This window comes from Poecilia formosa, unplaced genomic scaffold, assembly GCF_000485575.1.
Source record: "Poecilia formosa unplaced genomic scaffold, Poecilia_formosa-5.1.2 Scaffold94, whole genome shotgun sequence".
In the NCBI taxonomy this organism is placed as follows: domain Eukaryota; kingdom Metazoa; phylum Chordata; class Actinopteri; order Cyprinodontiformes; family Poeciliidae; genus Poecilia; species Poecilia formosa.
The window spans coordinates 1,721,329-1,739,548 of record NW_006800033.1 but is presented as its reverse complement, the minus strand read 5'-3'; the positions used below and the strand labels follow the sequence as shown (position 1 = coordinate 1,739,548).

At 38.8% G+C, this 18,220-nt stretch overlaps 1 protein-coding gene across 1 annotated transcript; it reads right to left on the bottom strand.

The window, feature by feature from the left end:
• Positions 1-4: 4 nt before the first annotated feature.
• On the bottom strand, positions 5-17,145 carry fmnl1a (formin-like 1a). Its single transcript, XM_007558172.2, has 25 exons — positions 16,563-17,145; positions 10,277-10,360; positions 9,775-9,861; positions 9,592-9,665; positions 8,325-8,408; positions 8,099-8,242; positions 7,537-7,645; positions 7,276-7,352; positions 7,097-7,190; positions 6,672-6,746; positions 6,355-6,465; positions 5,782-5,931; positions 5,599-5,700; positions 4,683-5,274; positions 4,471-4,595; positions 4,177-4,379; positions 3,846-4,080; positions 3,693-3,761; positions 3,533-3,613; positions 3,328-3,457; positions 3,083-3,246; positions 2,898-2,999; positions 2,728-2,823; positions 1,044-1,149; positions 5-954 (listed from the first exon to the last, which is right to left on the bottom strand). The coding sequence occupies exons 1-25, from the start codon at positions 16,737-16,739 to the stop codon at positions 890-892; spliced, it is 3,336 nt and encodes a 1,111-aa protein (XP_007558234.1). The 5' UTR covers positions 16,740-17,145; the 3' UTR covers positions 5-889.
• Between the last annotated feature and the right edge of the window lie 1,075 nt (positions 17,146-18,220).

Sequence of the window (18,220 nt, the reverse complement as noted above, 5' to 3'; positions counted from 1 at the left end):
CATGTTTTTTTCAAAGTTATAAGAAAGAGTCAGAGAAGTGGGTATATATGTTTGAGGTTTACAAACAGAAACAATACATTATTTTAGTATGTGTGACACGGGCATGTTCAGTCTTACTGTGAAGTTACGTGATGACGATAGTGACTGGGAGTGTTGAACATCCAGGGATCAGAAGGCTTGAACGCACCCCAACATGAGAAATCAGCTACGGTTCTCCCATTTGTAGAGTAGTGTGACATAGGAACAAAAATAACTACAGAAAATAGATCAGCTATATGAGATATATAAAAATTTAAATGCCTACTGATACTGGAGATAAATTTATCAGTGTGGATGCCATGATATTCTGTGAGAAATGTGTGTTCGTTTGTTTTTTTTCTGTGAGAAGACAGCAGGCACCTGAACCTGCCTTCTTTTGTACATAATTTGCTGTGATTGTGTGTCAAATAAAGTGCAGCCCTCTTGTACAGTCTGATCTTGCTTTATTCCTTCTGATTTAAGGCACACGAGTCACTTCTCGGGTCATAAAGAAAACAGATACAAAATACAGTGGTTACAAAAATGTTTACTTTAAAAATAAGTCATGATTTTTTTTTTTTAAACAATCTTACAATTTTAAAGCACACAAGTACACTGACGGAGCGTAGAAAAGGTTAAGATTGTCTTGATGAATCAACGTTGGTGAACTTATTGGTAAAAATGTTGCATTTTCTGTATTTACATAGCTAAGTCATACTGAAAATATAGTTAATACACAACGGCAAATGACTGACGCTGTTCCTGTTACATTGTACATACATCATATCCTAAAAGCTCGATATAGTTGCTTGTATATTTGAGTGTATATCATGCATATTCATCAAAATCACATCAAATAAGCCAAATTGACTCAAGTTTCTTGGCGCTGAGCTGGGCGACGACCGTCTGAGCGTCTGTAAGGTGCTGTCCTCAGATCTGATGAAAAGCGACAACAAGCAAGTTATGAGGGTAGAACTTTACCTACACTTTGGTGTTAAAAAAAAAAGTGTTTCTTGTTACTGTACCTGTAATAATATCCTCCAGAGCACCATCTTTTCCCTCTCGTACCGGAGATTTCACCTGCCTCTTCTTTAACTCTGCTATCAGATCCATCTTCGGCATCATGGGGCCCTTGAAAGAAGACATTTAAATTATAATTGAAAGTGTTTTGAGGTTTTTTTTTGTTGTTTTTTTTTTTACACAAAATTACAATATCACTCATTCAGATTCCAAACAGAGTAATATATCTGAGACATTTGTGCTCATTCTCATATTTACAGATTACAGTTAATAAAAACTCAAGTTTCTCAGACAATTATAATCTAGAAAAGATTCTTGATTGGGTCTCATTTGCATAAATTACTGCATTAATCATTTGTTGCATAGATTTGTCAGCCTGTTGTTTTGCTGAGTTCAGTTCAGTTTGTATTAATAATGCCCTTCATCTTGTCAGTGGCTCTTAAGCTGTGACTCCAGGCACAGCAAATGCTTGACAATCCTCTGTCTTTGCTGCACAGCCTTCTGGTGGCTGTTTCAATCGCAGCTTTTGCTACCACACCTCTTCCTTCCCCTGAACCTTTCACTATTATGCTTAAATGCATCGCTTTGTGAACAGCCAGCTTCTCTAGCAATGACATTTAGTTGCCTACTCTACTTATACAGGATGTCACTCCGTCTGCTGTAAAACTGTGAAGTCAGCAGTCTTGCCCATGATTGTGTAGGCATGCTCATAGCATGAAACCTCTGTATTTAAAACCCGTTTTTATTGCTATTATATGATAATCTAATTTCCCAAGAAATTGAATATTAGGGTTTCTTCCATATTCGGTCATAATCACCTAAATGACATAAACAGGAGCTTGAACAGTTTCAGTGTCCGATAAATCTAAATGTAAGATTTCCCTGACAAATTTGCTTCAGTGATTTCAGACTTTATGGGGATGCATTTGTGTAATTAATGCTACAAGAATACATATAATACACAAGAATACATATTAGTAAACAAAATAGTACAAAATAGTATAATCATACAGTGTAAACAAACTTGAATCATTCAAAATCTCAGGAGTTACTTTCCTTGAGCTTTATTCTGAATAGCTAATGTTGTTTTAGAGAAATTCTGTTGTAACATCAAAACCTCTATTAATCCAATCATTTTAATTCATCACTTTATACTTTTGATGTTTTTATAATTTCATGTAGTCTTCTGTGGGATGACAAATAATATAAAGTCTCCAGAGAATAATCAGTTAAATCAAAGATCTGATAGAGATTACATTTTTTGTTATTATGACGACCATTATATGTTACAAATGCTTCACTACAGTGACAAACAAATTAACTAACACTAGTATCACGTTTTTGTTTCTGGCTACAATTGAAAACAGACACACACAAAAAATAAATGGTAGCAAATTGTTAAGAAATGTGGGTACATGAAGTGAACTGACTCGGAGCTGAAATAAACTCAGATTAAGCAGAGGATTATACGTCTCATACAGAATGTTTCTTGTGTATGAATGATACTGATGTGCTACTTTTATGCCAAACTTCTGTGATAACTGTAGTGCTCTTGGCAGCCCCCTGCTGTTGTAACGCTGTCTCTGTCTGGAAATGTTTAGTTTAAGACAATCCATGCTGTAAATCAGAGAATCTGAGAAAAACTGAAATCTTCCAGTCAACAACACTTCTAAGAAGGGATCTTCTTACCTTTTGTGCTGCAGGCTTGTTTGGAGATGGTGCTTCTTTTTCCTCAGAACTCTCCTTTTCCATTTTCTTTTTCAGCTCAATTTCTTGCAGTGCCGTCTGCATTAAAAACATGGATAAGGTTATTAGCATGAAATGAGCTGTTGTAGAAATGGATGAAACAAAGACCTCACCTTATAAGCCTTTATGAAGCGCCCAAACACCGGGAAAAACATGGAAGGCTGCGTGGTTTTGGGATTCTCTCCAAAATACTCCACGACAGAGGCATAAGCCTCCTGGAGGGATAAGCAAAAATGTATGTAAATACAATAAACATAACACAAGCTGTATTATGGGTTGATAATGACAAAACTCCAACCTGTGCCGTCTTGCTGTCTTTGATCAAAGACTCCAGGTGCTCACTGTTTGTTTTGATGAATTCCTTTAACACCGGGCTGTCGTCCTGCACCAGGAACTCCTTCTTGGTCATCTCCATTCCTCTCTCCAATGACCGGATATCCTGGAGAATACTGTCCAGGGATGCTAGCAAAGAAAAAAGGATATATTTTTAAAACATATTCAGACACTAAAAAATGTTGGCCTAATTGAGGTGTATCTATGTACCAAGAGCTGCTTTGTCTATAAAGTGAAGATCGGTGTGGAAGTTGACTAGGTCTGGGTATTTTTCAAGGACGATATTAGTGATGAACTGAAGTAGCGTCTGGGAGCGGTCGGTGGACTTAGTCTCCAACAGCTGAAAGGTGACAAAACTCGTTTAATGTTTTTTGCAAACACACAAGTAAATCTACAGCAAAGCAAAGCTACTTACAAGGTCAAGACTCTGCAGCCTGAAACCGTAGGCCGCACCTCTCTTACTGCTGTTCATGTAGTTACCAAAGGCGAGAACAATCTGACAGAGAATGCATGAGTTGAATAGCAAAATCTCGCACACGGAAGTCACACAAGTGTTTGTGTCCAGTTTGACTTACTTCTAAGATCTTTTTCAGTTTAGCCGAAGACTTGATGGACATGGACGCAGCAATGATGGAGTTCAGTTGCTGTGGATGAAGTGAAAACACCATAAGTCCATTTGGTTTGGGCCTATTTCAGCTGAAGCTTCGGCACTTTAACCACAAACTGACCGGCTGCAAGCGTTTGACACTCTCTGGGAAGTTGCCCATGAAGGTAAGCGTGTTTATTCGCTGGTTTAAACGGGCGATCTTCCCGAAACGCAGAATGAATTGGTCTTCATTAGTCAGCTCCTCCAGAGGACGGCCTTCTTTCTCATAGTTTATGAGAAGTTTCATCTCAAAGTCTGATGGGATGAAGTGTTCAAGTAATTCCAGGAAGTCTATGGACAGAGACTGCTGGTCGTACCTGTACAATAGATGGATTATCATCAAAAAAGGAGTGAAAGGGACAAGAAGAGACTTATTCTGGGAATGACAAACAGTAATCAATAGAAGGACATACGTCTCTATGGCTGTGCAGATAGCCGATGGGTCCATTCCGCCCTTGCGGAGAGTGATGGCTAGATTCTTGGCCTTGTTTGCATCAATAAGTGATGTCTTGGTAGGAGCCTTTTGTGCCACCTTTTTCTTAACCTTGGATAGATCTGCAGAATTCCCCTGTGCCCTTGTCTTGAACTGTTCCTCAAATACGTCCATGTTCAGCTCCTTGTAGGGACAGAGTGTTAGGCGGAGGAAATTAATTATTTTATTCCAGGATCAATTTAAAGTGCATATATTGCAAGTTGCGTAATCTCACCCCTAGGATCTGTTCATCGTCTAACTCATTAAACACTGTGCCAGTTACTTGGTTTGGTTTTAAAGCCTGCCAGTTCAACAAAGGCATCCTGTACTTGGTCTGAATTGGCTTCTTGGTCTTGATCCCTGAGCAAACGTAAACAGGAAGTGGTCAAACACAAATCAAGTCATGAGCTTTAGTGAGACTTTTTCCATTTGTCTCAATGTCCTCACCAGATTGGGCATTTGGAGCTCCAGGAGGAGGTGGGGGTCCACCACCAGGTGGAGGAGGAGGAGGTGGGGGTCCACCACCAGGTGGAGGAGGAGGAGGAGGGGGTCCAGCACCAGGTGGAGGAGGAGGAGGAGGGGGTCCAGCACCAGGTGGAGGAGGAGGAGGTGGTGGGGTTGCAGCATGAAGTGGAGGTGGAGGAGGAGGCGGTGGTGGACCTGCTCCGGGCGGAGGAGGGGGCGGAGGTGGAGCAACAGAACTTCCATCTGATGGAGGAGGAGGTCGGGGAGGAGAAGTCGCAGTCTCCCCTGGTGCTGAGGCTTGGATGCTTGGTTCAGTGGCTGAGGACGGGCTTTGGACATACTCAACAACTTTCACAGGCACAACCTGGATGTCGAGGCCTCCTGACGGAGTGCGTCCGAGTTTGATCATCCCCTTGTCCTGCAGCTCCTGGATCTTCTGCTCCAGCTCAGACTGTGACTGACCGACAGAGGAGCCCCGACGCTCCCGGTCCCGCTCCCGCTCCCTGTCCAGCTCCCGCTCTCGTTCTCTCTGCTGCAAAGAGCTGACCTGGGAACACGACTCACGGAGGCTTTCCTGCAGGAGTCAGACACAGGTTGTCTTAACTTGTCTTCAAATAGTTTTCCATGGTTATTAGTCCAACATTTGAAGTTTTAAGTCCCACTTTATTAATGCTTTCAACTAAACAATTGTAAATATTCCTTGAGTAAATTCACACTTGTAAGGCAGCATCTAATAGTGAAAATCATAATTATTCGTCACTTGATATTGACAGGAACTTGCTCTTTCTGTTGTTTTGTCAGTTCCCCCGCCTTGATTTGTACTATGCATTGTAATGCTAATCAGGGTCACGATTGCACTCTTTGCCTCTCTGGTAGTGTGTGTGTTGTTAGTTCTTACTTTGAGCAGCTCAGCTTCCTTGGTGGCCTGCATGAGCTGAGTCTCCAGTTCAGATATCCTGTCTGTGGTCTGAGTCTCCAGCTCCTCAAGCCGGGAGTTCAGCTGCAGCACAAAATGAAAAATAACCCTGCTGTTAAGCCCCGATTTACTGAGCTAAGAATTCTACAAGGTGTAATATTTCACCTGAATGTTGTGATTCTGCAGTTCATCCACATGCTCCAGTACTCCTCCCCTGTTCTCGGCATCCTCCAGCAGAGCGCCAACGTCCAGGACGTTGTCCAAGTAGGCCTGGATCTGGACTTGCAGCTTCTCGCTTTCAGTCTGTTTCAGACTCTGATGCACAGAAATGCATGAAGATTACAAATTAAAAGAGGTCATATATCATACAGTAATATATGTTCTATATATATATATACATAGGAATATTATTGTATGTTTAATATGTTTATTGTATGTTTAATGCCTACAATCACTGTCATGTTTGTCGATGTGTGAAACATTTGACGTCATGTCATTACTATTTACAGATCAGCTGAAAAGTAAAAGAGAAATTATTTCCCTTAAAACAATCCTGTAATTACGGTCAAAAAAGTTACATGTTAGGATTAAAGACAAATAATTAGCTTCAGGTTCATTTTATAGCTCTTCTGGCAACTCCTCATTCATCTTTAAACCCATGAAACACTGTCAAATGATGCATCGTTCTGCACTACTGATGAATATGAAGGTCTAAGCTGAGTTTTCCCAAACACTGACCTCCAGATATTTGTCTAATCCAAGGTGCGTGAACTCGTACTGTAGATGAACTCGGAAGTTCATGTTCTCCACTGAATGCACCACAATGTTTATGAACTGCATGCAGGCCACCTGCAGACAAATGTGGAAGTTAAACCAAAGTTAGTTTTACTTGGTTCAGTTTAAAAAAAAAGAGCTATATAAATCTCAAGGAGAAAAATATGTGGCTTGTTCTAATTTTTTTTGACATATCAAACATTAAAAATTACTATCTAAAAGTTTCATAGCCTAAAATTAGATAGCATCATACAGTAGAGGTGGTAAATCCATGGTCCTACCATGAAGTCAATGTTGTTGTCATCATTGATGAAATACTCCATCAGCTTCTCAAAGCGGTTCCTCTCTTTGCTCACCTGAAGACCATAAATATTTAGATATGCAGTTAAACTGTTGCCCACCTGGGGGCATAAATGTATCTTTTCAGAATTTCTGATCAGCTAAATGTATTGAATTTCTTATCTGAAAACACTATAAAAAATATATGCTAAAACCCTGCACTGCATCAGTGTTTAAACTTACGAACACATGAATGACAAGTTCACACAGTTAGAAATGTGGCAACATGAGAAGTGGACTGTGTCACTGGCAACGTGTCATGTTGTCAGTAACACAGCCTGCAAAAACAGGATTACTAAAGAGCAAAAGTCACATGATACTGGTTGCATTTAGAAAAAAACAAACAAAAAAAAAACACTAATTTCACCTCCTTAAAGTTGTCAAAAGCAGAGAGGATGATGTCGTGCCCTCCTCTGACAAGACAAACGGCAGCCAGCAACTCCAAGACGAGAGCTTTGGTCCTGTCAGGGCAGATTGGGACGTGTCAGGTGTCTGTGCAGACGGGTCAGCGAGGCACAGTTTAACTCAAAACACAAAGAAACTCACCTGGGATTCTTGCTGTTGAGGCTGAGCGTGATCTCATTCACACAGCGTGGGTGAGTCATTACAAGGTTAAAACCAGACTTGAAAACAGAAGAAAGGTTTAAAACAACCGTTAACTTTACAAAATTATATAATCTTTAATCTTTGTCAGAGGAAGCTTAAGATTTTTTGCAGATCCAAAGATATAAAACCTGGTTTTCTGTTTGCAACACATTTTGATGACAATTCATGTCTGCATGTTCAGACTGTTTGATTTTACTCTACCTGGTAGTTCATGATGGCTCTTAAGCACATGATGCACACATGTATATCATCTCTCTGCTGGGATGAATGCGACTTCTTATGCATCCTGTTTGCCAGAGTAGAGCTTATTCTGAAAAGGAAAACCGAGTTAAATAAATAAAAGCCGTGAGACAAGACGCAATGGCTTCGAATGGTTTGCGTTTACGTCTGGAAGACAGCTACAACTGGAGTCCTGTAGCTGCGAAAGCTGTCAGTCATATTACTTTGACCTCAGATAATATTTTTTTCGCGTCTGACATCTTGCATCAGTTGGACTTACGTTAGAATAAAATGTGAAGCAGGCTTTTGCAGGAAGATAAAATTCTGCCCCATCATTTTCTGAGAAAATGGTTGAGTGTCTCAACGTGGTGACCCCAGAGCACATGGCTTCTGCTTTACAGATTCAATTTTGTTTTATCTGTGTGACTAAATTTGCTGCAAGTTCCTTTATGAACATCTCATGGTGGTGAGAACTATGTAGACGACCCGGCCTCTTTCTAACCGCAGTCATACCACTGATCTTTTATGGGCGCAGGCTTCTTACCTTACAGTTAGGGCCCGTGCAGCTCTGCTCATCCCATGCGAGTGACCCCCGCTGGAGCTCTTGGTCAAATCTTCCATTGACCGCTCCGCTGGTTTTTGTCTGTCTGACAGGGTGCCACCGTTTTCCACGGGCTCCAAGTCAAATCTGCAAAATGTCGAAAATTCACTGTTAGTGACAAATGTTGCCGCCGTCGGAGAACGTAGCAAATATTCCGTTAAGTACTCACGAAGTATCACTTTGAGCATGTGACAGGTATTCCACTAGGACATCCAAACCTTTGTTCTGCTCATTAAGAAATTCCTGAGCCCATCTAAAGAAAGAAAAATATATAAATTACATTGCCAAATAAAGTATGAAAACAGGCTTAATGTAGCATAGCAAGGGTTTGTCAAGTTTTCAACCAGTCGCAGCACAGAATCCAGGTTTCTTTAACGACAAACAAAATGTACTGAGTTTAGGCACTGACATGGAGGTCAGAAGTAAAAGTTAATATATTAACGTAATTGTTTTGTTTGCATAAAAACTAGCATTAGAATTTAAGCTAGTAGCTACAGGAAATTAAAAAAGCAGCCTCTGTAAATAAATAATTTTGCTCACCTTGTTACAGATCTATATTTTGTGTTACATTCAGTTTTGGTATCTAAACATTAGGGCTCTATGCCTGCCATAACTCATCCAGATTGCTGAACCATTTATGCTTCTGTGTTATTTTTGGATGTGGATGTGTGATGGGTCATTCAAATACAGATTATGAATCACGAATGACAGCACTCGTTTTCCTTGCACGTTCCTTGACATGATCTATTTTAGATTTAGACTGTTGCTCATCCAAGGCAAGCTTATTTTTCATAGCACCATTCAGAAAATTACATTGTGCCACTTGACAATTTAAGAAGCAGAGGTAAGACTATCGCTTTAAAAACACAAAATAATCCAAAAGGAGTCGCTGATATGCTTTGGAGCGCAAAAATTGTTAAAAGAAAATTAATTAGTCATCCAAACACCCCAAAGTCATAACTTGTGTTAGTTTGAATTTAGAGGCACTGGAGGCAGATTAGGCTGACCGAATATTCTTTACTCCACCCTCTTGTTGAGCAGGTCCAGCTAGTAATCATGAAAGCATAGTTAACCCCAACAGCGATCAGATGGCGAAACCAAATGTGTTCTGATAAAAGTTGTACCTGAACTGCTGGTAAAACTAGAAGCATGCTTAGTTTAGCATCAGTATGGGTTGTAGGTCACACTATATATTTTAGCCAATTTGTCTCTTGATTGATAGCATGGTTGTATTGAATGCAAATCCAGTTTTGTTAACGTCTTCACTATTGTGCCTTTGTATGACATTCATGCACCGTTCATTACCCAAGAAAGTCAAATAAAAGCTGAATCGGCCTTAAAAAATGCAGAGGAGCTGAAAATTAAAGCTGGGATCCTAAATCTGCATAAAACGCATTTTCACTTCAAATGATGAAATAAAAATCACGCATACTGACCCGATGTGGTTAGTACGAAGGGATATCTCCAAGGCTTTAAGGACCTGGGTGGCATCTTGAATTTTTTTCTTCGACTAAGGAAGGAAAAAAAAAATCGAGATCGTTCTGTGGTGTCACTACACACGTTTGAAGATTAAATTTGATATTAATTCTATTATTCAGGGGGTCATGCATCCCACTGACCCTGCGGGACACCCCTCCTTGATCTTGGTAGAAGCTCTTTATCTTGGACAAGTAAGTGGAGGGGGGGCTCTTCACTTGGAAGCGCTCCTGGTGGGAAACAGACAGCAGATTTAACGTTTTATATAAGTATGTCGCTTTGCATTTTATTAGAAAACCGGTGATGAGCACAAACGCACAGTCATCAAATGGTGCACAGTCATATTTGTGCACCATTTGAAGCTATTCCTACTTGCACCACTAAATCTAAAAAAAAAAAAAATCAACACTAACCACCCTTGGTTACCATGGTGACACCTTTATAAGTTGCCACCACAGAAACTGAGCTGCAGGGTTTTCACACTGCACACCACCACACCAATTTTTTTTTTTTTTTTTTTTTCACTAAATGTTTATGTACTTTCAGTCAACTCTGTCCTGGTGAAGGCACTGGTGCAACAATCCCGTTCAGAGTCATGACGTCTTTTGTGGTTTGAAGTGATGAAACACCAGCAAAAACGCTCACCTGATCGCAGACTAATTCCCATTTCTTGTCGTTGTCGTATTGACTCAACAGCTTAAGTTTGTCGGGAGGCAAATTCATGTAGCTCTGAAGGAAAGAGAAAGAGAAAATTATTATTATTATTAAATTACGATAGAGAAATATATATTTGATCCCTTTCTGAGCTCTTTTGCTTTTGCTCTTTTGTTACAACTAATAGTTTCAAATCATCAGGAAATTTTAAAATCAGACAAAGATTGCCTGAGTAAGAATTCATTTAATTAAAGAGGGAACAGCTATCTACTAATAGCTACTAATTTGACTAAATGCGAAAAAAGAAATAGTTCCCCCTAAACCTAACAACTAATTTTGCTACCCTGGCAGGAAACAACTGATACCAGATGTTTTAAATAACTGACAGTGAGTCTTTACATTTCTGTGGAGGGACTTTGGCCCACTTTTCTTTGCAGGATGGTTTGAATTCAACCAAACTGTAATGTTTGAATGGCCTGTTTGGAGTCTTGCCACAGAATATCAAATGGATATATATAACCCTAAGCTTTGACTAGACCACTCCAGATACTTAATTTTGTTTTATTTGAACCTCTTAGTGTGGTTAAACACCTGGATTTGTTGACATTCTCTCAGGTGCAGGACCTAAAGAAGCAAAGCAGACTCGGACTATCAAACTACCATGTTTGACTATCAGTAGTATTTTGTCAAACTCTTTGCAAGTTTTACAGATATTATAGGATGTACATCTTCCAAAATGTAAAACGTTTTTAATGTATGTTTACAGAATACTTTCCATAATATCTTGGCGATCGTCGAGATACTTTTTTTAAGCAAATGTGAGATGGGTCATTCTGTTGGTTTTGGTCAGCAGAGGTTTTCGACTGAAACTCCTCCTTAGATACCATTTTTGCCCACTCTGTTTTTTTTTTTTGTTGTTGTTGAATCATGAACACTGGCCTTAACTTGAGGCAAAAAAGGCTTGCAGTGCTTTAAATGTTTGTTCTGGGTTCCTTTGTGATACTCTGAATGAGTCGTCAATGCAAAAGTAATTTTGGCAGGCTGGCCACTCCTGAAGCTTCACACATTTTTTTTATTTTCTCTATTTGTGGACAGTGGGTCTCACTGTAGTTCACTGAAATCCCAAAGGACTACAAAAGGCTTCATAACCCTTTTCAATGACTTAGTTTCTCATTTGTTCTTGAATTTTTTTTAGATTGGGGATATTATGTGTTGCTTTTTCAAGTCTTTCAGTCTACTTCATGCCAGACAGGTTTTATTCAAGTGATTTCTGGATTCTCTGGTTGCTGTTAAAGAAGCAGAAACATTTTTTTTTAATTGGAGTTAATTCATGTGTTTAAGAGGGGATCAATCATATTTAACATAAGTTGTTTTGGGTAGCTTTTTTTTTAATAATTTGAAATTAAATTGAGAAACTACTTTCTGTATTTACTTGGTTTGCCTGATATTAAAATTTGTCTGCTGATCTAAAACATTAAAGGGTGAGAAATAAGCAAAGACAGAGTCAATCCTTAAGGGAGGAAAATATTTTGTCATGGCACAACAACATCCTTTATACATTCTTTCATTCTTTTCTGCTTCTTCAATTGTATGTCGGTCTAAACAGATGTATATCAGATGACAGTAAGAAGTAGGAGGATGTACCTGTTCAGAGAAAAGATGACTCACTGTTTGCATGAGTTGTGGGTTGTTGTCAAGAGCTACTTGATCTCCCAAAATATATTTGTGATAAACAGATATTTACCTCAGAAGTCTTTTTCACTGACTAGCTTGATAAAACAAAACAGCAAAAAAAACAAAAAAAAAATCCCAAAATGAAGGTTTTAGATCTTTATAATGCTGCTTTGTCACAATGCTTAAAATATACTTTAACTATAGGAGATCCAGGAATAAAACTTCCAATTTCTCCATGTTATACATCTTGAAATACGTAAAAAAAATATTTACACAGATGTTTTTGGGTCATCACTGTTAGGTTGCCTTTTTCTGTTTGTGCACCTCTCATGACGTTTTGTTTTGTTACACCTTCCTTACCGCTTATTGGCAATAAGTCACAGCGAATCAGCTTGAGGTCAGATCAACAACATTAAAAATGTACTCCCTTTGCCCTCTTTCTCTTTTCTTCCCATATTTTTGGAAAGTCTGGTGAGACTTAGGTGTTGCATTGTCCTGTAATAAGATGGACAAATGACCCTGGAAAAGTTGACCATAGTTTGGTTTATGTTGCAATATTTCAGGGCAGCTTTCTGCATCCCAGGAGAGCACACAAGTGTAGCTGGTGATATTGATACAAGCCAGCAGAGCCTGGCTTCTGCCCATATTTCCAACAACATCTGACTGTATTTTTGTCTTGGTTTTTCCCAAGTCAAAGTTAGCCCTAAGATAATAAACTGCTGTGTGTTATCGACTGCCTGGAGAAAATAAAAGATGAACTAAACTTTTACATCTTGTTTTTCTACTTCTGTTTTCCATAATCTTTTAGATTATCATGGTTCAGAACTGTAGAAAGTAGTGACTGTACATCATATGGATTATGGCTGAAAAACCCCACCTCCACAGGTTTTTAATGTAGGCTGTTGTAGTTAGATCATAAGTTTAGTTCTTAGTGTTAAGAAAAAGCACAACGGAGTTCATACAATGACTGAAGTCTCATATAAAAACTGGTTGTTCTCTTTAAAAGATGAAGAAATAAAATAAAAATAAACAAAAATAAATGTGAATAATTCAGCATCAAAGTACTAATTAAATTAATATATTCCTGTACAAATCTTGTATTTATTACTAACTTAATTTAAAATACTTCAAGTCAGATTATGCACTTTGATCTAACCTAAAACCCCTAAAGCACGCTTTTACTGTCAAGACAAATAAGTTAACTCAGCACTGGGTGTGGTTTTGAGTTACCCCATGCACACCCAAGCACCAACTTGGTGTTTCTTTTTCACATTTGAAAAAAAAATAAAAAGAAGAGGTTCAAAACGGAAATGGCCCGTTGCCTTGGTGCAGAAGAACTGCGCTTCATCCTTGGCGGGGCAAGGGTGGAGCCCCTTCGTGGGTTTTGTGGTAAGAAAAAAGGGCAGATGACAATGTAACTCACGCACATTGACTTACATTGTCAATGTTTGGAAAAAACTGGTATTAATAAAGAAAGAAAATGCCCACTTGGCGCAAAAATGTCTTTCTTGTTTAGAGATTAAATCTTAGGCTTACAATGGAAGTGTTCTGCTAAAAGAGGAAGTGAGGTCATACATTCATATGAGTGCTGGGAGGGCGCAACAGGCACGAAGCAGCACAGGTCATGTTGGTTCACTATGTGAGACGACAAAGTTTATCACACAGATAAGTTTATATTTATCAAAATAAAGTTTTGAAGAGCACCTCTCATTTATTAAGGAAAGCAAAAATTATCTATAACAGAATTGTTTTAAGTCAGGCAGGTTATCAACAGCCACTGCATCTGAAGCAGGTATAAGTCCAAAATTTGACTAGGCCACTCTACAAGTTTCTTTTTTAATCATGGAAAGGTGGATTTCATGGTGTGCTTTGGATCATTGTCCTGGCTGGACATTCTCCTTCAGGATTCTCTGGATCTTGAAAGCAAAGCAGTCCCAGATCATCACGCTGCAATCAGCATGTTTCCCTGTCAGCATATTGTTGTTGTTTTTTTTTTCTTTTTGAAAAATGCTGTTAGTTTTACACCAGCTGTAACAAGAATGTAACAAGAAGTCCACTCTCCAGAAAGTTTGACTTTTGTCTCTAAAGTCCTCAGATTATTAAAATAATTTCAGATAATTGAGAATCTGTTTTTGGCAAATGTGAGATGTTTTTTTGTGTTCATTTGCAATTTTGTCTTGAAACTCTTCTATAAAGCCTTTTTTTTGCCCAGTTTCTTTCTTACTGTTGAATCATGAACTTAGCTAAGGCCTGCAGTACTTTAGATGTTGTTCTGGACTTTTATAATCTCATGTATGAGTTGTTAATTCACTCAGAGTCATTTTAGAGGGCCAACTTGTTCCATGAAGGTTCACCACTGTTCCAATGTTTGCTGCTTTTGTAAATAATGGCACTCACTGTGATTCACCAGAGACCAAACTCTTAGAAATGGCGTTGGAGCATTTTCCTTTCTGTTTTTTGAACTTTTACACTACCTCGTGTCATCAGACAGGCTCTGTTTAAGTGATTCTACAGGCTAGACAGCAATCAAGCCTGGGTGTGACTAGTGAAACTGAACTCAGCTTTCAAAAAATTTGCTTATTTACAGTTAATTCTTGGTTTCACGAGGCACATACACAGCACCAGATTGGTTTGGACAGGCTTTCTTTCTTCTTAATGCATAGCCATTTAAAAATTGTTCTCTATTTGCACAAGGTGTATTTGTGGAACACTGACGTTTGTCTGATGATATGAAACATTTAAATATGACAAGTAAGCAGAAGAAATCTGTAAGAGGACAGATACTGTTTTCTCAGCCCATCCAGCCTGAGGAAAATGTGTGAGACCCACACACTCATAATCTCTACAATTATAATCATGAAACAACTTATTACAGTTGTGATGGTGCATACTCTGTATTTTCTCATGCACAAACCATGAGCAGCAGCTCCTGGGGTAAACAATACTATATATTCAGTTAATCTATGACATATGTCTGTGTAAAATGTAAATAAACAGATATGTTAAGATGTGAAGGCGATCCAAGTCCATCCACCTATCTATTCTCCAGACTAGTGCCTGCCTCCAGCGATCATTGAGTTGGGACGCATGCGGACAGGTTGCCAGTTACATTTACCACTTGCAATGGAAGCTCTCTCCTTTGAGCAGCTTAGTAACCAATTAACCAAGAATTAATTGGTTAATAGTTTTTCGACTGTGGATGCCGGGGTTCCGAGCCAGAACACACACATGCTTATGGAGAACATGCGAACTCCATGCAAGAAGACCTTTGGCATCAATTTGAAACCAGAACCTTCTTGCTGCAAGGATCAAAATCCTCTATACATGAAGCGAAACGATGTGAATGCTTTAAATGTAGACATCAAATGTAGACATCTCTTGTTGAGTCTGTTTTATAAAATAGATGCATTGCATGACTTTTAGTAATCTGGAAACCTGGGAGACTATTCGTTATAGTAATTTAGTAATGCTGTTTGGCAATTTGATATTTCCCCTTTCATGTCTGATATAGAATTGCATTCACACAACAGGATATTGTTAGGGTTTCTTTTTTCTGATGCAATGTGTCAAATGTTGTGTCGCCATTGCAGATTTGGATGTTGGGAGTAGAATTTTGAGGACTTAATCTAACATCTTAACTAAATATAATATGGAATAAGAAACTTTTTTTCACAACTAGTCTATAATATGTTGCATAGAAAGATTAATACCAATCCATTTACTTTTCATTTTTTCATCTGGAGTGTTGTTTACTCGTTACTATTTTTAAGCGAATCTAGAAAACGATAAAGAATAAAGCAAACCACTTCTTCCTGTTGTAATGTTTACATGGGAAGGCATCCTCACACTGCAAACTGCAGGAATAAATAATCTTCATTCTGACACCAATGTTTCTGAGTTCAGCTCGTCATAATCACGTCTCAGTTTACAACCTCTGGTTCTTTGGGTTTCATTAGTGTGTTACTTTGCTAACACCAACATAACTAATACCAAGTGAAATCTTTAACTTCACAGATCTTCTTTTCCAACTCAACAGGTTTCTTCTTATATTATAAGAATTTGAATTTCTGCTGGCGGCTCTGTGATTTAAACAAATACTGTATGTATTACTGGTGAAGATTGGGGATTTTTGTCCCCGGTCTTTTGGGACTGTTGAAAGAATGGTGAAACTCTTGCTTTCCGGTCCTGTGTGCTTTCATATAAAATGTGTTGCTCAACTTCCCCTTGAGGCCAGCTACCCATGCAGGCACTAATCACCCGCCTTGTAGTCAGGCACTTCAGAAATGCCTTGAATTATTTGTGGACATTTGAGCAAAATGACAGATTATCGATCACTTTCAAAAATCCTGATAAGTAGTTATAAAATTTGCAGAAGAAACTGAGATAAACAGTGGAAAAAGTAATGGAAATATTGGTAAACATGACTAAATAAATGTTATCTTCACCTACTTTAAGTCTCAGTTGATTTGTTTTATATAGTTTCCTAGATCTGTTTCCCGATCAGCTGGTCTGCTACCAAAACTTACATAATTCCTTGAATCTGTGCAGATCTCTATAATCTGGTTTGTTTTTATGTGTAAGGGTGTTTTCCTCAGCTACTCACCAGCACCACATTGAAGCGCTCCTCCAGCTCCTCTTCTGGGGGCATTGGAAGTTTTGGTGAAGAAGATTGCTTCTTCTGTAAAGGCAGTGTGGGGTCGCTCATCGCCGAAACTGAGTTCCTGGCCTCTCTGCCCTCGGCCGCCTCTAGCTCCAAGCCCCCTGCGGCCGCATTCCCCATCACTAATCTCCACAAGTAATCCAGGAGGAAAGCTGTACACAAACCAATTCACCTGAAAAACCAGACTGTTCCACAGCAGAGTAGCGAAAGGTGATCACTCCAAATGACAAGAAAGAGAGTCCTGGGCCTTCAAGGTGATCAACATTAAGTTTCTGGCTCACTAAAATCTTGCTTGTCCAGATGACACAAGAAGTGAAGAAAAAAGTTGGGTTGTCCTCATGTTTGCTCTCTGATTAACATCTCTAGATACAAGATAAAAAAAACCCAGTCAGGTCCTGACAGAACTGAGAAATAAAACCTGGATTGTGTCTCACCAACTATCTGCACTGGTTGAAAACGTCTCTGCAAAGTAAAACTCAGAGGCCTGTGTGTGAGAGGAAGGAGAGGGAGTGTGATACACTCTGTAACTAAGTCAGAAACCACAGAAGCACAAAAGCAGAAGAGCAACTTCCTGTGTGACAGCAACAGAACCTGGTCTAGAGGACAGGGTGGAAGATAAATGTGGCAACCGTTAGTAACATGCATGAAATAGGTGGATGATTAGAAAAAGAAAAGTACAGTGTGGTGGTGGCTCGAAGATAAGATATGAAGTTAGTTTAATGAAGTTACTACATTAGCAGTTGCACTTGAAAACTTTAACACAGTGGGAAACTGCCCCCAGTTAGTGGTGAAAATATTTGCACTGGAGCCGTTTATTTCCCCAAACTTATGTTTATATATGATTAAATTACCAGAGTCCTTCCTTAGACGATTGCTAGCCAGGTAAATAAAGATGACTTTGGAAAGAATGATAAAAAAGCGCCTCCGCGTGGTAAAATCAATTGTTGCATTAACTGTGGCGCATTTAGGGTCATTGTATGTTCGTCAATGTCAATCTGTTTGATGTTTATGTATTCCTATTGAGTAAATAGATTAATTAATTAATGCTATTTAAAATTGACTTCAACTACCTGCTACCACTTTTAAGTGTCTTATTGTGTGTGCTGCACATGAACTGAAAGCATAAAAGCTGACGTCGAGTCAAACCAACTTATTGCAATATTTGCATCAGCCCTCACTGTTTATTTATTTGAGACGGCTAAGCTTTCTTGAACAGCCTTTAGATCTGGATTTTTTTTTTAAATTTTTTTTTTTTTTGCTACTTCCAGAGGCGCACTTGAAAGCAGTCTTGGTACTTATTCATCCTTCCAAAATGACGAAGCTGTGTTTTACTATATATTTGCTGGGTAATTTAATATACTGTATTTACGTCAGACAAAGGAAGGTAAATGTTGCAAGTGTAATGAAACAGTGCCTCTATGTGGCAACAGTCAGCAAAGGCATGTAGTGGTGTTACCTTTAGAGTCCACTTTGTGATAGGAATTTATCATTATCAACCTCAACGTCAAATATTTTGCGCTAGTGTTTAAAAGACAATATTTAAAGTATGATATAATGAATAGTAGAATAAATATTTATGAAGTAACTTGTTTTACCTGTCG